Genomic DNA, 20689 nt, shown 5'->3' on the forward strand with positions numbered 1-20689 from the left:
ATAAATCCTGCTTCCCAACCGAAACGGAGAAGCGCCCCCGGGCTGTGACGCTTTGCTCTGACCCGCAGGAGAACAGCGTGGAGTTCGAGGCCTGCCTGGTGGCCCAGTGTGATGCCCTCATCGACGCCCTCAACAGGAGGAAAGCCCAGCTGCTGTCCCGGGTCAACAAGGAGCACGAGCACAAGCTGAAGGTGAGCCCTGCCCGCCAGCTCGGGTGCTGCCAGCTTTCTGCAGGGCTGCCGCCAGCCCGGGGCCAGGACCACGGCGCTGTTTTTGGGGTGAAGAGCAGGGAGGTCACCGTGAAGCTGCTTTTCTCGCCGTGCTTTGCACATCGGCCGAGTTCCCTTTTGCTGCAGGTGCTCAACCCGCTCCCAGCATGACGGGCCCTGAGCAAAGCGCTGCTTCCTCCAGGTCGTAGTTCCCACTGAATTACTCCGTTAGCGGGCCAATTAGCAGTCATTAGGTCATTAGAGCCCTCTGTACAGCATCCACAGACCGTTAGATGACCTTGTCCGTGTGCCACGTTGCTTCTGAGCTACCAGCCTGCTCCTGCAGGATGCGGAGTGCTGTGACTGCTGCTGGTTTCAGCGCAAGCTGCGACCCTGGGGCACTCGGTGTCACGAGGTGCCAGTCCTGTCGCCAGGCAGGAGCAGGAGCCTCTCCATTTGCAGTTCTGCTCCTTGCTGCCCCTCTCCCTTGTCCCCAGCCTTTCTCCGACCGACCGCTGCGCCCAGCGGGCTCCCTTTCACTCTTCCCCTTTGGGGCACGGTTAATTACCCTCTCAGAAGCGGTTTTCCTGCTCTGCACAACCCGCAGAGGCCGCTCACACGCAGGCCAGGGGAAGGAGGGAGCCTGCTTCCCACCGCTCGTCCCGCATTGCCTGCTTCCTGCAGCGTTAACTCAGCACCATCGCGGTGGCTGCTATTTGAAATCCAGAATCTGTTCCCCCCTGCACCGCAGCCCACGCAGCGGGGTCAGATTTTTAGCCTGAAATGCTTTTATTTTCCCTTTTGATTCTTGAAGGCGGGGGTAAGTAATACACGCTGTATGTTGCTGTAGGCGTGGATGGGGAGAGCTGTACCTCCCTGACCCACCCGAGGGCCAGCTAGGGTCCTGCACGGTGACATTTACCTCCCGTGGCTTCGGCACTGTCGGGCTGGGGCACGCAGCCTCTGCACACCCTTCCCCGCCGGCTTGGGGACAGGGACAGAGAGCGTCTTGCCTGCTTTCAAGGCGAGGGTGGCCACCGTGGGAGGGTGGCCATCGCGGCACGGGAGGGCACGAGGACGAGGGGCACGAAGGGACAGGGCCTGCCAGCTGGCACCGGGCCACCGGCGCCTGTCACCGCCGAGCCCAAGCTCCCGGTCCCGTGGAGCACCCGTAGCTGGGGTCAGCTCGGCTTCGGGGCTGACCTGCTTCGGCTTGACACACGTTTGGTGCAGGCAGGCACCGGTCCAGGGCTGCCCGTGGACCAGCACTAATTGCTCCAGAGGGGGGAAATGAACTTGGGAGGGACATCTCGCTGCCTTTCCCAAACCTCCCTGCCCTTCCCAAACCTCCCTGCCCTTCCCAAACCTCTCTGCCCTTCCCAAACCTCCCCCCGGGCTTGGATTCAGACGAAGAGCCAGGCTTTAACAAACAGCATCCGAAGGAGCAGCGTGGCCGGGTTTTAAACTCCTTGTCTGTTCTGCTCCTCGTGGCTGGCCCTGGTTTCCAAAGGACTGTTCCCCAAGTTCCCCTACAGCTCGGGCTGGATTGAGCCAGGGCCGTACAAGTTCCCTGCAGGGTTGTCCCAGGACGAAATTCCAAGGGTAACATCAAAGCCACTGAGCTCCTGGACCTCCTGTCCATAGCACTGTACATATCTGTGTCTCCAGAGCTGAAATGCTGGTCCATGACCCTTCTTATGGGATTACAGTCCCCAGCAGGGCTCATCCCAGGCACCGGAGCCAAGGTTCATGTGAGGTTGGGTGCCCTGAACGCCAGAAATGTAGCCGAGTGCTGAGAGAGGAGGAAGGTGAGGAAGGCGTTTAGGTAGAGATGAGCACGGGTGTTACTGCCTTCCAGGAGCTGTATTAAGATGTAAATTACAGTTAATATCATCTTGCAGGAAAGAAAAGCTCTTGAAATAAACGTCCTATTTTAAGGCAGTAGTGAGGTGCTGTGAGTGCACAGCAAACGCCCTTTTTATAGGCTGTAATTAGTAACCAGCTCCTGCCTGTTGCCTCCTTTGACATGCAAAGGGGGAAAAAAAAAAAAAAGACATAAAAACGACCAGAAATGAAACGTGTGGAGCTGCCCGAATCCCCTCGCCAGCCGAGCATGGTGCCCTGCTAGCCTTTTCCCAGAGGATGCCACCACTCGGCGGTTGTGCTGCCTCTGGGTTGCAGCAGAGCTCTGCAAACTACCGACTTCCCTGCACAGCCTAGGGCAGGCTGGTTTTCCTGGCGATCTGGTGGGTATCCCAAGCCCTTTGGGTTCTCCTGAGGCTGCCCAGCCACCGCCTTTATCCCCTTGCACGAGCCAAAGGCTTGAGGATCTTCCAGATTTTGCTTTCAGCTCTGGAATCACCTCCCCTGGTATTTAATGGGAATACTTCATTTCTGGGGTAACGGGGAGCTGAGATGCCCCACGCAGTGGAAATGCCGGGTGACAGCAGCAGATACCTGACAACCTCGGGATGTTCACAGCCACATGGGAATCCCACAGGCTTCACTGCCCCCAGTGGGTTTTAGCCTACAGGGGGGGTGTTTGTCTTATTTTTACAACTTTTTGTTTCGTGGTCAAACCAATTCACGGGGTCTCACTGTCCTGTCTGCATCAAAGCTGTTCCCTGGCTGCTGTAGAGCCACAAAACCCCACTGGGTCCCAACCCAGGATCCGTCCTCCTGGCTTGGAAACCCTTTGGTGGCGGTGAAGGGACCGGGGGCTTTCCGCTGTCAGCTCGCCTGCTGGGTTTGCACTGCAGTCAAACCGCTGCTTCATGCTCTGGTTCTCCAGGTGAAGAAGTTCTCCGTCCCCAGACGGGATCACGGAGCTGCAGACGGGCAGGACGGAAGGTTTGGGTGCTGGCAGGGTGCCCTGCCCAGCCGCCGCCCAGGTAGCAAGCAGGGCGAGCTGCAAGGCGAGGGCGGCGCGTGCCCAGCAGCCCCGCTACGGAGGATGCCCTGACCTCTGTTAGCAGGGATTATCTGCCTCGAAAGCCGGTAATTACCTGGCCTTCCTGCAGCCCCTCGTGCAGGAGGAGCTGGCTGGGGCCGGCCTCGCCTCGCCCTGCGGCTGGGGAGCGGGCAGGGCAGAGGAGCAGAGCTGGGGCTGCTGTCACCACCTCCCGGCTCCCTTCCCGCAGCGCCAGGAGGTCCCGCGGGTCTCGCAGACCCTGGAGCAGCGGTGGCAGGTCCCCTTGGCTTGCCTGTCACCCCGTCCTATTCCCAAACAGGTGACCGGTGCTGGGGGAGCCAGCAGGGTGTTCTCTAAAACCACGTAAAGTAAACCACGGGCTGGGCTCTTCCCCAGTGCCCGGCCAGCGGCACAGCTCGCAGGAGACCCAGCATCCAACCCTTGCGAGAGCAGGGCCAGAAAAATCCCCCTCTCCCGAGGCAAATTGCTCAGATTGATGCAAGGCGCTTTGCTCTGCGTGGCAGGGGCTGCTGTGAGGCTTTGCACGCCCCCTGCGCCTTCTGGATCCTGCCCCAAAGGACTGGGAAAGGAGGTCCAGGGGCTTGCCCACACTTCTGGAAAAAGGCACAGCAGGGCCAAAGAGGGAGCGTAGGAGTCCAGCTCTCCAGGAGCGGCTGATGCCTCCGCTCCGTGCCAGCAGAGCCATTCCGGTGCACTCGAGTGTTAAAAACTGGCACCGAATGAACTCTTCCCTCTAATGGAAGCATTCGAGGCCAAAACGAGCGTGCGCTTCTCTCCTGCCTGGTCTCTGAGCTCTCCAGCATCTCCGCACGCCTCCGCACACGCTTCTCGGTCTGGAGGACAAGATGGGAGCTCCCCCTGCTGCCTCGCCAGCCTGGCACGAGTGTGTGCTGCTGCTGCTGCTGTTACTGCTGCTGCTGCTGCTGCTGCTGTTACTGCTGCTGCTGCTGCTGTTACTGCTGCTGCTGCTGCTGCTGCTGTTACTGCTGCTGCTGCTGCTGCTGCTGCTCCTGCTCCTGCTGCTGCTGCTGCAGCCCTGTCCCCAAAGCAGCAAGGGGTGTCCTTGCAAACAGCAAACCCCTAAAAGCCAGAAGCCAGCCAGGAACGCGTTTCATAGCATTTCAGACGCATTGTCCCAAGTTGCAGGGCTTACGGTTCTTTTCTTCCTGCTAGGTGATTAAGTGGAGGTGATTAAGTTATAATTAAGCAACGCGTGATCTGATTGATTGCCCTGCAGGAGTCATTGCCCCCGTGGAAGCCCGGGCCCGTTTGCCGCAGGGGGCTGGCACGTGCCTCGTTGCAGCTCTGCCTCCCTCCCAGCAGCACGGCTGGCTGCGGGGGGGGGCACTCAGCCCAGGGGGTTATTTTAATACGGGATTCACTGGCTTTCCCAAATTTTAGTGACAGCTTAGTGCAGCCTTTTCCATCAGCTGCTGGCTCTGCAGCCTGGGGAAAAAAAAAAAAAAAGAAAGAGGCAATTCTGCATGGTCCGTCTCAGCCGATGGGGGTGAGCGCCTCGAACACACGAGTCTCACCCTCAGCACTGGAGCTGGGGCAGGCGGAGGCTTCATTCCCCTTGGAAATACCAAAACCCCAGGCTTGCTCCTCACCCACCACCCAGCGGCTCCACTCGGAGGCGTCCCCACGGAGGCCGTAGTAGCAGCTCTGTAGCTCTGGAGATGGGCGTTTGCTGTGCACGGAGCTAGCAGGCTGCCATTGGGAAGCTGTCTTAATTAAAGGCAGAGCAAGGAACTGCCCTGCCGCTTTGAATAATTGCCTGAGTTAATAATTATGGGCCAAACGAGGCTTTCTGTTGTTCGTCAGGTTTTCGAGGATCCGGAGTTCGGTAAACGAGTTTTGGCCGTTTCTGCTTTTTTTTTTCTTTTTTTCCTGGGGTCTCAGCCCCGCGGCCGGGGTCACCGTGGCTCTCCTTGTCGCTGCAGGTGGTGCGGGACCAGATTTCCCACTGCACGGTCAAGCTGCGCCAGACGACGGGGCTGATGGAGTACTGCCTGGAGGTCATCAAGGAGAACGACCCCAGCGGCTTCCTGCAGGTCGGTGCGCGGCCGGGAGCCCTGGGGAGGTACGGCGGGCAGGGCAGGTACAGCGAGGACGGTGCGCCCCGTTTTTTCCAGCCCTAAAATCGAGGGGCAGCCTCTCCGGGTAGCAGCAGGCCAGAAGCAGAAGGAGGATGGGGCCGTGCGTTGCTCCGAGCGCAGAAACAGGGGGTTGCAGCTGGCGGTCGGGGGTCTCCGGAGCGGAGAAGTGGGGGTGAGAAGAGGCACGGGGAAACTGGGGGAGCAGGGTAGGGGCAGGGAGGGTCCTCAGCACGCAGCCCCCGGCGGCACCTCGGCGGCTGAGGCTGCTCCCCGCCACCAGATCTCGGACGCGCTCATCAGGAGGGTGCACTTAACCGAGGACCAGTGGGGAAAGGGGACGCTCACGCCCCGGATGACCACGGACTTCGACCTGAACCTCGACAACGCCCCTCTGCTGCAGTCCATCCACCAGCTGGACTTCGTGCAGATGAAAGGTAAGAGTGTGCCCGGCGCCCCTGCTCGTGCCGAGCGCCTCCGCGCAGCGCGGCGGGGAGCAGAGGAGGGGTTCGGCCTGTCCCAGCGAGCCGAGGTGGGAAGGACGGAAACCAGCCTGGCTTTCGTGGCCTCCTCCGGGCCTCCGCGTCAACCTCGCCTCTGTTTCTCGGTGGTGAAGTGCAGAGCGCAGCTTGCCCTCCCTGCAATCCCCGTTGCTGGGCTGGGGCTTGTTTTGGGAGCAGTCCTGTGCCACGCGTCCCCTGTACCACAGCAAATACCAGCACCTAGGGACGGGTCAGGATGGGGCCAGCTTAGCACATACAGGGCGTGAGACCACCAGTGGTGAGACCCTCACCTCTCACAGGCTGCACCGGTGAAGAAAGGGCTTTTAGTAGCCACGTAAGACATTTGTTTTCCGTCTGGGTGGCCCCGACAGCAGTGGCATCAGTTCCCTGGTCCCCAGTGTCCAGGTTACCATGAGCCAGGCACTGCTGGGGGTCTTTGGCCCAGCTCCACAAAGTGAAATGCAAGAAATTCCTCTTTTAAGCAGGAAGGTGGTTTTTTTTTTCAATTTTTTAGGTTTTTTTTTTTTTTTTTTTCACTGCGAGAGTGGTCAGGCACAGGAGCAGCTTGCACAGGGAGGCGGTGGAGTCTCCTTCCTTCTAAATATTTAAAACACATTTGGGTATGATCCAGCGCAGCCTGCTCCAGCTGACCTTGCTTTGAGCCAGGGTTTGCACCAGGCGATCTCCAGAGGCCCCTTCCAGCCTCCTTGCTCCTGCTGAGGATCCTACGCAGGACGTGGAGGAGACCCAGCAGGAGGTGGTGAACGGGGAACCTCGGCCACTGAGTCCATCTTTTCTTTCCCGAGCATCCCTGCCTTCTCCACATCTTGTCTGGGTTCTCCATGTCATTTCTGCCGGCTCCCGTCAGATTTGGGGCGGTGAGGAAGAGGAGGGAGGACGAGCGGCACTGCTTAGAGCAGGGTTGGGAGGCAGTGTCCGACGATGGGATGTTTCAGGGGAGTGGCTGTCTCAGGGGCTTTTTCCCTGCCATCCCATTACCTCTTGCTGCTTTGCAGAGCAGGGGCAGGCTGTTACACACGCAGATACCCAGCTGCAGGTGTGAGCAGGAAGAGCCCTGGGACTCCTTTACGTCCCCTGAGCAGAGCACCCGATGGGCGGCTGTGGGGTGCGCAGCCTCCTGGCTTCAACCAGGGGCGCGCAGAGGCTGAGGGCAGCGACTGGTGGCCGTTCGGAGACCTCTCTGACGTGCCTGTGCCTTCTGCACCTCTTTAGGAATGCGTCCAGCAGCAAGAGCTGTTTGCTGGGGGAGCTGGCAGGGGAGGGCAGCCCCGGGGCCCCCGGGAGCAGGTGCTGTGCCGGGGACAGCGTGGGAGGACCCCAAATCTTTTTGGCAAGCTGAGGGCCATCGTCCCCTACAGTGGCATTGCTGCGAGGCGCCCTCATCTCTTCTTCGCTGCGTCTTGCAGCTGTAGCCTGCCTTTTTAGGACAGACCCAACCTATGCTGCGAGGCCCGAGGGCTCGTTCGTCTCTGCTGCTGGAGCACCGCTTGTTTTGTTGCAGTGAATTTGGTGGAGAAACAGCAGCACTTAGTGCTGGGCTGCGGGTAAGGCCAGGCACCCTGCTGCAGCCAGCTCTGCAGAGCATTTCTGGGAGCGTCCCTGCTTCGGGACATGAATCAGGGCAGTGGCACACCCCATCTACTGTTGTTTTGCCACGCTTCTCCAAAACGCGTTAGAAAGAAATCCAAATGAAAGCAGAGAAACTCCAGGGAAATCTCAGCTTCACCAGGCTGGAGGCTGGAGGAATTTGGAGGAGCTTGCCTGGAAGAACAGCTCTTTCTGCTTCTCACCCGCGAGGTTGCAGTTACACCCCCGAGCAGCGCTGGTTGAGCCCCGAGGCACTAAATCCGTCCTCCGTGCTCCCCCCCGGCGGCGGCGCTAGCAGCCAGGGTCACACTAACTTGTGTTTAGTTTCCTCTCCAGTGCCGGCCCCGCCGATCCTGCAGCTGGAGGAGTGCTGCACCCACAACAACAGCGCCACGCTGTCCTGGAAGCAGCCCCCCTTGTCCACGGTGCAGGTGGAGGGCTACATCCTGGAGCTCGATGACGGCAACGGCGGCCAGTTCAGGGTAGGTGCTCGGGGGCCTCGAGATGACCGGAGAGCTTCCCCGGACCTTTTGCAAGTCCTCTCCTGCCTTGGAGACGTGAGACTTGGCTGCTGGGGTGCCCAGGTGTGGTGCAGACAAGCCGTGGGCTTTCTTTGGGGAGGTTGAAGTCGTTTGAGGGGGTAGAAATACCTTCCCGGTGACCAATGTGACTTGCAAATGCAAAGAATCCGTTTGAAGCTCTGTCTTTGTAGGTTGCTAAATATTTCAGGCGAGGTATGCTAATTGCCACGAAAGTCTCGTGGTTTGCCAGCTGCCAGAAAGCAGAGGTGTTTAAGGCCTGAGGGCTTTTAAATTGCTGTAATTACACAATTAAAATATGATTTTTTTCTGATCCGACACGCTGATAATTTTCCCGGCGTGTTCACATCCACCGAGAGCAGGCGCAGCGAGCGGCCCATCGCGTTTTCTGCGTACATCCACACGAAACTTAGCTAGGCAGGAGCCGGAGCAGAGCGAGGACAGAAGAAAGCAGGTGAGATCTGGAGAGGGAAGGGCACAGGAGGCCAAGTTAGGGGAGCCCGAGGCTCAGCAGAGCCACTCCAGCAAGGTGAGGGCAATTCCCCGGAGTCCCAATTATTCCTTCCCTCCTAATTTGCCCAGAGACTTTGGAGTGCCGACCGCCTCTCACGGGACACCGGCTGCAGGAGGGCTCCTTGGGTGCCAAGAGCCACCTTTAGCTTCTCGTCACCCATCTCGGTCCGTTTGTCAGGGCACCCACGGCGCGTTGCTTGACCCAGAGCTTGGGCTGCTCCCAGCCCCTGCCAGGGTCTTTGGGGAGGTAGAAGCGACCTGCTCTGCCCTGCTCTGCCCTGCTCTGCCCTGCAGGGGAGCCTGCAGGCAGCTCTGCAAGCCCCGGGGACATGCCTGGGAGGACAGGGAGCAGGTGCAAGCACCGGCTGCCTCTTCTAGGAACGGCACAGCACCACCCTGGCAGCTCTGGCAGCAGAGCAGGGCAGGCTCTGGAGTCAGAGCAGGGCAGCAAAGCTTTCCCACGCGGGTGAGATCCCCGTACAGAACCTCCATCCACACCACGAAGGGCAGCAAACCTCAGAGCTTTGTTGTGGGATCTGCTAATTGCAAGTGAAGGTTTCATGAGCCACACGTTTCGGTAGCCTGTAGATGTGTTTGTTCGCCGTCTCTGCTTCCACAGCCTTGTTCCTTTGGCAGCAGGAGCGTGACGCGCCAGTGAATCAGCAGCACTTTGCTGAAATCACCTTGTTTTCTTTCAAGGAACGCTTTGATCCTGCCACCCAAGAGCATGCAGAATTGCTTTCTGCAAGGATGCTTCTCTCTCCCGTGCCGTCTGCATTAATTCCTCTCTCTGGCACAGTTCCTCTGGGATTCAGGCCGGGATCGATGCTTTACAAATACAAACAGCGTATCCTTCCCCTACAGAAACTGCTCTTACGCCACGTTATTGTCGAGGAACAAACCGCTTTGCTCTACTTCAGCAGTGTGCAGTGCCCGTAAACCTGCCCCAGGCAGCGGTGCGGGGGTCCCGGCACTGACACGCGCCTGTGCTTGCTTGGCAGGAGGTGTACGTGGGGAAGGAGACCATGTGCACGGTGGACGGGCTTCACTTCAACAGCACGTACAGCGCCCGCGTCAAAGCCTTCAACAAAACCGGAGTCAGCCCCTACAGCAAGACCCTGGTGCTGCAGACATCCGAGGGTAAGGCGGCGCCGCAGCCCCGGCCCCGTGGGCTCGCACGCTGCTCACACGCACGCAGGGGGCACGTCCAGCACAGCCGGGCTCAGCGCTGCCACGCAGGGATCCTGCGGGACCCCAGCACTCGTGGCGGGGAAGCCAGTGCTGAGGGGAAAAAGGAAGGCTGTGTCAGCAGCCTCGAGCAGTGCCCGAGTTCCCTCTCGCCCCTTCCCTTTGCAGAAGGTGTTTTTTTTTTGGAGAGAATCGGTGCGGGTGCAGGGAGAGACGTCCCAGAGAGGTGGTGTAAGATTTTGCTGTTGTCAGGGCTCGTATTACACCCAGGGGAAGCTCGAATGTCTTCACTGATTTCGTTTAAAAGAAAAGCAAACGCTCTCAGCATCGCTCCCAAGACCCTAGGGGCTGTGCGTGGCTGCACAACAACATAACCGCAGCATCCCCTGAAAGCCTGGCGGCGCCCAGCAGGGAGCAGAGGGACCACGGAGCCACCCAGCTTCTCCTCGCAGACCCCCAGGAGCTACAGACAGCCACGCTGGCACCGTCTGCGGAGCTGATCCCCCGCTGGCAGGCGCTCCGGATACGAACAGCCCTCTCGCAGGCCGTGGAGGAGTCTCCCCGCCGGACTCTAAGTGCATTTGTCACACCAGGCGCTTAATCCGTCGCGGAAAATCGGCTTGCTTCTGACGTGCAGGCTGTGAGGGTGGCTCTGAGATACAGGAGGAGGTCAGGAGCGGTGGTGCTGCGGCCACGGAGGGAGGGATCGGCCCCACGTCCACCCGGCAGCTCTGCTGCCAGGCAAGGAGCCTCCCCCGGGGGTTCTCCACGCTCGGTGGAACCCCTTTTCCGTATTTCCCGGGCTAAATGCCTGGGGGGTACAGGCCAGCCAGGAACGGAGAGCACACCTGGCAAAGGGGTTGAGCGGAGAGCCGAGCCGTGACAAGCCCCTTCTCATCCAAGAGGCAGAAAACTCGAATCACGAGCCCCAAAGGCCTCGGCGCATCTGTCCGAGAGCTGTGGGCGTATTTGCAGAGCTGGGAACCAGCATCAAGGAAGCTGCAGCGTTGCTCTGAAGAGCCAAGGACGGGAGAACCCGGAGCCAGCCCTGCACTGGGGTGGCCGAAACCCCTCCTGAAGGCCAGCAGTGCTCACCCGGCTCTGTGCCTGGCTTCCCCGAGCCTTGCAGGAGGCAGCAGAGCTTGGGCTTCTCATCAGCTTCGTGTCCCTTAAGCTGCACTGGAGCAGCTTACCTGTTGCGCAGCTCCAAAACGTGAAGGAACCTGGAAGAAATCGGCTGTTTGTGGTGGTGCCAGCAGGCCGGGGTGTTCCTGGGGCCGGTTCCTAGGTGAGTGCCAGCACGCAGACCTCTCCTGACAAAAATTGCTCACATTCAGCATCGGGGGAAAGTTTGCTGCTTCCAGCCTCTGCACTGAGCGGGCTTCGCACTTGTTGTCCCTGCACAAAAGAAAGAGGAAGAAAATATCAAAGGGGCCGGGAGCATTTTCTGCTCTCAGAGGCAGTCGGAGCTTTTTGGGCTCCGAGGGAAATAAATGCCATCCGTGTGCAGCTTCTAGATCTTGGCGAATGGAGCCGCTGTGCACGTCGCGGCCCCCGTTAGGCTTTTATTCCTGTCTGGACAGCAGCATCAGGCCTTTAAGTGCTGTTTTCCCCGAAATGGCTTTCAGGCGCCGCGTTCCCCGCAGCCACGCTCTGCGGCTTGCTGCAAAGTGTTCCTGTAGGGGAGAGCAGGGGGGGGCAAAAAAAGAGCCGGGCTCAGGATGAAAAGAACATCTCTGAACACAGCCGTCCTGTCGTAAGTGGTCATGTAAGTGGTTCTCCTTGGAGGGTGTTATTAAAGGATGGCTTCTAGCTCGAGCGGACAAGGTCCTGTCCAAAGCTCGTGGAAGTTAACTGGAGCTTTCCTTCCTTCCCTCACGCTCGAGCCAGCCCGGGGGAAGAGCAGCGTGCCCGCCTGCCTCCCCTCCTGCCTCTCCCCGCTGCTCCGAGTCCCCAGTTTTACAGTTTTAGGTAAGGCTGCAGAGTTGAAGGCGAGCCAACACCACGAGCAGCGGCTCCCAGCTGCCTCTGCCACCCGGCTGTGCCGGGGATGCGGCGAAGCAGCTTGGACACCGTGGTTCGAGACCCCTTCCCCAGCCTAGGCAAGCAGCAGGAGCTTCCCTTAACGCCGTGCAACTTTCTCAGGCTGTAAAAATCCCTCAGCTGGGGCACTGGGTCCCAGTTCCCTCACCAGCTTACCGCCTCCCGTACCCCACGCAGCTTCCCCTGCAGCCACGCAGCGACCTGCAGCAGCCGCACGTTTTGAGCCAGCGTCGTTCGGACAGGGGCCGAGCAGCACGGGGGGAAGTGCGCTGCAAGGGGGCGTAGGAACGTAGGATGCCGGTCTGGGGGAGTCACGAGGCGTCAGAGGGCACATCCCGACCTGACCCGGAGCTCCGTTTCTTTCGGAAAAAAAAAAAAAGGAAGGTTTTGCAGCGATGCGCCTACCCCATTTCCAAACCCACCGACGCTCTTTGCTCCCGCAGCCTCACGCAGCAGCAAGCTCCAGAAGTTACCACCCACCGCGCAAAGAAGTGCTTCTTTTATCTGTTTTAACATGATTTCCAGCTTTATCGTGGTTCACAGAAAGAGACAGGAAGGCTGGGGGCACAGAGTCGGGGGCGTGAATGTGCGGAGGACGGAGGATTCAGGACCTCCGTTAGAACGCCCCTTGGCAAGACGAGGGGAGAAATTGCAGGAGGTGACCGTTAGCGGGGAGTGGGATCCGACGACGTGAGGGGTTCCCTCTAGTGTGACCTTTCGCTGTGAATCGCATGAGTTGAATTCTCCTCGTAAGGCTCAGATGTGTTTTGACAGGTACAAAGAGACACCAAGAGCCCAACATCCCGAACAGCCTTTGAGTAAGGTGGGTGCTTGGTGGTGCTTAGGGTGTTAGAGCTTAGTGCCTTCGCAGCCTTCCCGACGTACTAGGGAAGGGACACAGCCAGCTCTGTGCCAGCAATTGTTGTGCGCAAAAAGGTATGAGATTTGTTAAAAAAAATGACGGGAAGTGTGTGTGGTAACTTGGGATTTTTTTTTAGGTGCGTTATTGTGACGCGGTGCAGGACTCGTTTAAAAGAAAAACCTCTTGAGCGCCTTGGTGACGAGGAACGTTTTGGAAGACAGCCATACATTTATTGTCGATATTACCCAAGGCAAAGCTCCCCCGAAGGGCGCCGCTGGGCTGCACAGCACCGCGTGTCCCTGCTGCACACCCCGTGCCCACACGGACGCGGGTCCGGGCGTGCTGCCGGCGGGCCGGGGCGCGGCGCGGTCGGGCAGAGCCCGTTTCTGATCTCTGGTTTGCATTGATCTTACGTTTAGAAACGCAGCCAGAAGAACAGACCCTCCCTTTTCCAGTGCCTTTGGAAAGATTGCAGCTTCGTAGAATGAGCCCTTTCTCCTCCACCCTTAATCTACAACCCAGCTTTCCGGGGAGATCCTACTTTGAGCTAAGATCTTCGGCCCACCAGCTGAGCTTGCATTCTTCTTTACAGTCCCTGAATTCAGCCGGTGAGCCGAGTGCCTCTGGCATTTCCTCCTGGTCTGTGCTTCTGGCCATCTCCAAACTGTTTGTTTCGTTCTGTTCTGTTCGTTTTTCCCATGACATGCGGATGGATGGCAGGGGGGCCCCGTCCTGGTTGTCAGCGGGCTTGCCCCCGAGGCGGAGGGGATTTCGGTGGTGCGGTTCTCGGGGTGTGCCCGGCTGTGCCTACAGCATCACCGGGTTCATCCGTGGGGTGCTGGAGCAGCGCAGCCACCCCGGACGTGGGTCCTGCTCATGGCAGGGCCGGCACGGCCGGGCTGTGTGGCACAGAGCACGTTCCTCCTCTCGAGATCTTGTGCCGAGACACAGGCAGGGGAACAGAGCCCCCCCCCATCGGGAGAAACCCCTGGGGACATTTCCCTGGTTGGCTTCCCCTCCCCAGGCAAAGCAAGGTCGGGCTAAGACCCGCTCAAGGACCCCTCGCCGTCTGGCTCCTAACAGGATGGGGGCTCCGACAGCTCCGCTCGGAGCTGCAAAACCAGACGTGACCGTACCCGAGGCTCCTTCCCTGCAGAGGTAACCACGCCGGCGGTCCCTCGCTCGGCTGGCAGCACCCATGGGTGCTTTGCTCGCTCCTGGTGTCCGCGGGCCGTGCGGGCAGACCGAGCCCGGCATCGGCCGCCGGCGAAGGAGCGGCAGGCGCGGTGCATCTCAGAGCTGTTTTCTAACCTCTCTTTGCACATCCTCCGTTGTTAAGGATCCTGGGCCCCGATTCTTCCACCGCTCCGGATTTACACCACTCCGTGGGCTCCGGTGGAGTAATTCACGGCTTCCTCTGGTGCGAGCCCAGGAAGAATGGGGGCCCCCGATCGTTTCGTTTCCATCTCGTCACCTGGAATGAGGAATGCTGCAGCATGACCGTTGCCAACATAACCGGGGGCCCGGCGGCTTTATTTTCTTTGTGCTTTTTATGTTTTTCCTCATCATCTTGCTGTGCGCTAATGGCTTGAACTCTGTTTCGTTACGGGCGTTTCTTACTTTGTGTCCAGCGTGCCGAGACGTCCCGCGGTGGCCGTGAGCAATGTTCGTCCACGGAGTTTGTATCCCTGCAGGCACGGTCCGGGTGGCGGGGCAGGGCAAAACGGGGTGGTAGCAGGGGGCTGAGGTCAGGAACTGCCCCAGGGACCCCAGGCCAGCAGCACCCAACCTCACAGGTCATGTTCGGGACCCCTCCCCGTGCTCTTTGGCTTTTAATGAATCAGGCCTCCTGTGGCTGGCCGGATGCTCGGGTTAAATGCTCACGAGTGTTTCTCAGGTGACCGGGTGTTGTTTCGTAGCTGTGATGTGTGAAATGTAGTATCTCTTTGTAGGATGCAATTTTGAGACACAAGGAACGCCTTACTCTCAATTAGGCAAGTATATTTGTTACAATTAACTGGCACCTACTCCATGTTGCTCATCCATGTTTTCCTTTTGTTACCTTTAACTTTCCTTTGGCGAGCGAGCAGCGTTTCCTGTGCACACCCTCCTTGCAGAGCACCCCCCAGGTGTCCCGGCGGTAGGCAAATTGAAAGAACGGCCATTGCCGTACGCTGCAAAGGCATTTAACTTTCCCCCCACCGTGGTTTTGAAGAGAAGCCCTGTGGTTAAGAACTGAGCCTTTTGCTCAAAGCAGTGTGCGTCCCCATCCGCGCTGACCGGGGCGCTGGTGGGAGACGTCCGATTCAGAGTGCCTTCCCCAGCCGTGGCGCTCAGCAGCCCCCAAATTCGAGCCCAATCCTTCCTCCTTTGGGGGGGAAGGTGTCCCCTGAAGGGCACGGCACGTCTCTCACACACCGTGCCTGCCAGCAGCACTGCTCCATCCTCGCTTCATCTCCCCCCATGTCGGTGTGCGCAGAGCCCTGAAAGCTCCGTGCGCTCGCCGGAGAAGCAGGCGAGCAGAAATTGTTTCTGATTCCTTTTTTTTCTTTTTTTTTTGACTGAATGCCATCTTTACGTGCTGTTTTCTTTCCCCGCATGCCTCTCCTCGGGGGATGACCACAGTTGACATTAAAAAAATGGTGGCAGGTACGGAATCGCTTCTGTCGAGTTGCGCAAGCCCGCGTGCATGTGAGCCGTCCCGTGAACCGTTCCAATAAACCGCTGAATCAATCTCACCCGAGTGTTTCATTCTTCAAGGCGTGTTTACTTCTGCAGGCGTGAGAGTGTTTTGTGGATGTGTCAGTTCACGTTTCGGTGACCGCTGGAGAAAAAGCCACCGGTGAAACCGGGACGGTGGCTTGTGCAACCCCGTGCCTGTCTTGTCGAGAACGTGACCCCGTACCTGTCCGGTTGCCAGAGACCGAGTCCCGTGCCTTTAACCCGTTCTGACTCGTGGAGGTCCTCGGGCGTTGTCCAGTGGGCTAGCTCTTGTCTTACGTGTGGCCGGCCACTCCGCAGGGCTGTTCCTCGGCGTGCAGCGGTGTAAATGCCGACCTTTGTATGTGCTTTCGGTTCCCAGAGCTGCCAGCCCCCAGACACACACAGTTATCTGCTGATCTCCAGCTTAGCCTTCCCACACCGAGCCTGACCCTGCAAACCATTGCTCACATGAGCAGCCTTTAGCCCTAAGAGTAAGTATGAATACCTGGGCCAGCCAGAAACCTCCCAGGATCGCCCGTCCCCAGCTGCTAGGGCCAGACAGAGACGGAGACGATCCTGCGGGCTCCCGAGCCGCGAGGGGGACAGGCAGGGGAGCAGCAGATCCAAAGCTCAGCTCGGAGCCCCAGCCGTAAAGCCAGGAGCCCTGTGGCCGTGCCCTGGAGCTCGGTGTCGCCCTGCATGGAGCATGCGCCGCTTCTCGTCCCGTCTGCTCCACGTGGCTCGGCGGCGTTCCCGTCCCACTGACCCCCTGGTTTTCATCTCTTCCAGTAGCTTGGTTTTCTTTCGACCCCTCCTCGGCGCACGCCGACATCATCTTTTCCAACGACAACCTGACCGTCACCTGCAACAGCTACGACGACAGGGTCGTGCTGGGGAAGACGGGCTTCTCCAAAGGGCTCCACTACTGGGAGCTGTCGATCGATCGCTACGATAACCACCCCGACCCGGCCTTCGGCGTGGCGCGCATCGACGTCCTGAAGGACGCCATGCTGGGCAAGGACGACAAGGCCTGGGCCATGTACGTGGACAACAACCGGAGCTGGTTCATGCACAACAACTCGCACACCAACAGGTACGGGCTCTGCCGCTCCGTCTTCCCCTGATACAAGAGACCAGTGACACCTGTAGGCACCCGCAGGAGGGGGGGATTTGCTCCTAATTGCGTGTGCCCTAATCGCAAAGGACAGCCCCTGCCGCTCTGGTTCATTGCTGCGGCTGCTTTTTCCTTGCCGTGGCCTGGTTGCGTGCTGGCTCTTCCCCCGAGCACGCGCTGCACCCCTTGTGCGTAGCACACCCCTTCCGTTAGCATCCAAAGCCTTGTGATTCCTGCAGCGAGGAAATCCTGTCTGCTTTCATCCCGGTGCCGCAGCTATGGTGTGGGCTGGTGGAGCTGGGGGCTGTAAAGCTCGTGGTCGCTTGGGCAGAGCCTGGCGTCATCTCCTTCAAGGCTCGAGGGCAATTCTCTGGTGGGTCAGCGGGGTTTGAAGCGGGAATCACGGTTCTGCCCCGCCAGGCCCAGCGGCTTTCCCCTCTGCGGTGTCCTCCTGGGGACATGGTGACAGGCGGTGCTGCGGGTGGCTCTGATGGGCACGGGTCACGGCGTGGCTCCTGGCCGAGGTGTGGAGCCCTTTTGGGGGCTGCGGGGTCAGAGGGATGCTTTGGGGGATGCCAGAGGGCAGGGACCGAGCTCGTTCCTCTCGGGATCACGGCCACACAGCGGGCAGCCCTGGGGAGGTGACATGGTGGGGGCCACAACCCAAACCCTGGGCCAGGAGCACGAGGGTCATGAAGCCACCATTGCTGCCATTGTCTCTCTGCTCCCACAGAACCGAGGGGGGCATAACGAAAGGCGCCACGGTGGGGGTGCTGCTGGATTTGACCAGGAGGACCTTGACGTTCTCCATCAACGAGGACCAGCAAGGGCCGGTCGCCTTTGAGAACCTGGAGGGCCTCTTCTTCCCCGCGGTCAGCCTCAACAGGAACGTGCAGGTACGTGCCGTGACCGTGCCCCCCCCCGGAGCCGCTGCCTCCAGCTCCTGCCCCGGGTTTCTCCGTCAGAGCTGAGGGAGCACCAGGGCTTTCCAGCCCCCCCTGCTCGATGGGGTTTGGCAGCTCCACTTCGCGATCACTCCCTGCAGGAGCCTCCCAGCTCTTACATCTCCCCAAGGACCCAGGCAGGAGCACTGGCAGGGAGAAGGGCGCCTTTTACAGCCTCTTTTCCTCTTGGGAGTTTCAAACCCCTCTTCTCTCGCTCTCTCCCAAGCTCTCTGCTATGCCGAACGTCATCAAGTGGTGGCTCCCCGGGCCTGTCCGGTATTTCCATCTTTCATTTCCTCTTCTCACTGATTTCTTCCCTGCTAGCAGCTGCCCCAGTGAGTCCCCCACGCTCACTCAGCCTGGCTGTGGCACGTCCCCTCTCACTGCTTGCTCTTCCAGCACTCCTTCCTGCACTGCCTTTAGAGGTTTCCTATTATTTGCTCTGGTAGAAATGTCCTGCTCCGCGATGGGTTTAATTCCTACCACAATCCTCTGTACCGCTAAGAGACAAGCACACTGTAGAGCCCCTCTGGTTTCTGGCAGTTCAGTGTGCCGGGCAGGGCTTCAAATCCCCAGACAATAGGGGAGTCCCATGGGATGCCGATAAAAGGCTGCTAATAAACCCAAGCCGTTCATTATCCTCCTTCAAAGGCACGGGTAATTAAAATTACCCTAATCAGGATGGAAATAATCGTATTTTAGACAGCGTTTCTTATAAATCTGTATCTGAAGGGGGAAAATGCTGCTGTTCAAGAAAAGAAGGAATTGTGCTTTCCTCCCAGATGAAAGCATTTGGGGAGGGAACTGAATGAGCCGTGCACAGCTGCTTGGTGCCTGGGTGTGCGCAGGATCCGGCCCCTGGCCCGGTCAGTCCCTTCCTGCTCACCAGGGATTTCCTGCAAGCAGGGAGCATCAATCTCCAGTATTTCTTTGGTCTTCCCCTTACCTGTGTGCTGAAGTCCGTGCCGAATTGCTCCCCGTTGCCAGGACCGAGTGCCTGGCTCCCATTTTGCACCTGAGCATCCTCCACCCCACGGCACGGCCCTGGCCCAGCACTGCAATGCGAGCTCCTTCCTCCAGCCATGTCCTCTCCTCTGGGGCTTCTCAGAAGCCTCCTTCAGCCCTAAGCAGCTTCATGGTCCTTCAGCCCGCTCCGTACCCTCTTCCGCCCATCCCACCCGCAGGAGGACCCAGCTGCGCCCACGTCCCACCCCTGGCAGCCGTCTGGGAGCATTCAGTGCTTGGTACACCGGTACCAGCAGCCCCCCTTCATGCTGGAGCTGCGTGAGGGCCCCAGCCCCACAGAGAAGTGGGGAAGCAGCAAAATGGAGCCACCACCACGTCCTGGGGTCCCGCTCCCACTCCCATGAGGGCCTCAGCCCCACAAACCAGCGATGAAGCAGCAAAATGGAGCCACCACCACATCCTTGGATCCCACTCCCACCCCCCAGACCCCACTGCGGCAGGGACCCCCGGCGAGGTGGGCTCCCCGCGACATCTCAGACCCCATCCCACCTCTCTGGGGGTCCCGCCATCCCCCGGGGGGGGGGGGTGGGCGACATGTGGGCTGTCACACCCCGGGCTGTGCCCCCAGGGCCTGGTGGGGACACGGCTGAGGCCCGGCGTCTCGTTGCAGGTGACGCTGCACACCGGCCTGCCCGTCCCCGAGTTCTACGCCTCGCGCTCGGCCATGCAGTGAGGAAGCTCCCGGGGCCGGCTGCCTCTGCTCGGGGCGAGAGGAGCCAGCCCGCTCCCTTCTGCGGCACCGGAGGCCTCTGCTCGGCCGGGGACCGGCGACGGGGGAGGCGAAAAAAAAAAAAAAAAAAAAAGGGCAGGAAGAAACTGGCTTTCGGCAGTCTTTGTTCTCCACCCGCCTGCGCTGTCCTGTGTGTGTGCGCTTCGCTCTTTAGCTCTTTTTGGCTGATCAAGTATACCTAGGTAGCCTGAGGTGTTTCTCCGTGTCCGCTTTTAGGTTCGGTTTTCCTGATTTCGGTTAGGGTTCGGGGGGGGGCAGATTCGTCTCGTTTCAGGGGGCTTTCCGTCCTCGCTGGGCTGCAGGAAGGGGCCGGCCGGACAGACCCAGGAGGGCTGCGGGGAGAGGGACCCCCCCCGCCCCGGGAAGGCTTTCGCCCCTGCCGGTCCCATGGCTTTGCAGGATGTTTCTTTCCCCGTGGCCTTTCTTTCAGAGCACCTCAGCCACGCGTCGAGGTGGGGCCTGGATTACCAGCCGGTCCTGGGAAGCCCCAGGCTCCAGCCCCGGCAGCACCCATCTGCCTTGGCCTGTCTTCGTGCAGCTCCCCCCCGCAGGCAGCGGGACCCCCGGGACTTGGGGTGGTGACGGGGTTGGCGTGGGTCATTAACACGGGTCGTTAACTAACACGGGTCGTTCACAAGACGCGTCCCATCACCCCAAGGCGTTTCGCTGGGCGCAGCAGGCACCCAGCGAGTGCCCCCCCCCACCCCCGGCTCCCCGCGGACCGGCGCCAGCCAACACGCCACAGCCATACGCCGCGCGGCTCCTCGGAGATGGGCGTTTATTTTTTTTATAGTCGCCGTATAAAAACCTAGCCTTAACTACTACCTGATAGTGTCCTTCCCTTCACCGGAGATTTCGTTCTGCAGCGAGGATCTGATGGGGAGCCCGGGGAGGACGGAGAGCTGCCCACAGCCCTGCCACGCACTCAGGGACCCGTGCCCGCTGCCGTGCCTCCCCGTGCCCGCTGCCCACCGCGTTTCCCTCTGCCCCCAGCCGCCGCCGTGCCCCTCGCCGGCAATTCGGGCGCAGGAGAGGAGCGAGCAGCCACCAGCCTGGTGCCAGCACGCGCCCCCACCCCGCGCCGAGGGCGACTGCATGCGCTTGTCCCCACGCTTTGCTTTGCCGTCCTTTCGCCGTCTCCCCAGCGCGGCTCGCGGGGCTGGAGGAGGTGCCGGTTTCGCTGCCCGGCGTTTGCCGAGCCGCGGCAAGCCGTGGTTCATCGCCCCCGGGGCTCGGGGCTGCAGGAGGAGCGGTCCAGCAGAAGGACTGTACATAGGTCATTCCCCTCCAGGACGGTCCCGTTTGTTCCCTCGTTGCTCTAGGATTCAACTGACCTAATTTATTGAAGGGGTGCTATCTCGTTCATTCCCACCGACGGGTTTCTCAGCTGCAGGAGAGCCGTGTTGCGGGACAACGCCGAGCAGCTCTTTGGTTAATTCCTGACGAGCCCCCGTGGCCGGGTCACGGGGCCCATTTCTCAGCCGTTCCCCCCATTCTTTAGGATGTTCACGGTGCTTCTTAGACTCCTAGTGGTTGTAAGACGTCGTCCCCACTGTACCGCGATGATAGCTGCCTGCAGCTGCTGTACTACCGAGAAGTGTCATGTTTGCTGTTCTAATAAAGGACTTTTATGAGAGAAGGGCAGAGCTTCCCGGAGCATCTGTGCGCCGCCGCAGCCC

General features: G+C 59.8%; 1 protein-coding gene across 26 annotated transcripts in view; it reads left to right on the forward strand.

The window, feature by feature from the left end:
* The window catches only part of TRIM9 (tripartite motif containing 9), a 45329-nt gene extending 24680 nt beyond the window's left edge, over positions 1–20649 (forward strand). Inside the window, exons 3-13 of one of the 26 annotated variants that reach the window (XM_083838381.1) lie at positions 69–191; positions 5085–5195; positions 5521–5674; positions 7685–7830; positions 9402–9540; positions 12913–13101; positions 14446–14487; positions 15119–15142; positions 15986–16289; positions 17044–17206; positions 18891–20649. In XM_083838381.1, the coding sequence (XP_083694507.1) occupies positions 69–191; positions 5085–5195; positions 5521–5674; positions 7685–7830; positions 9402–9540; positions 12913–13101; positions 14446–14487; positions 15119–15142; positions 15986–16289; positions 17044–17206; positions 18891–18953 (1458 nt within the window). In that variant the 3' untranslated portion in view covers positions 18954–20649. Of the gene's footprint in view, positions 1–68; positions 192–5084; positions 5196–5520; positions 5675–7672; positions 7831–9401; positions 15231–15985; positions 16290–17043; positions 17207–18890 lie in introns of those variants that run through there. The other 25 variants (XM_083838379.1, XM_083838380.1, XM_083838382.1 and 22 more) reach the window with 25 other exon arrangements.
* The last annotated feature ends 40 nt before the right edge of the window (positions 20650–20689 follow it).

Source organism: Anser anser, assembly GCF_964211835.1.
Source record: "Anser anser genome assembly, chromosome: 5".
In the NCBI taxonomy this organism is placed as follows: Eukaryota; Metazoa; Chordata; class Aves; order Anseriformes; family Anatidae; genus Anser; species Anser anser.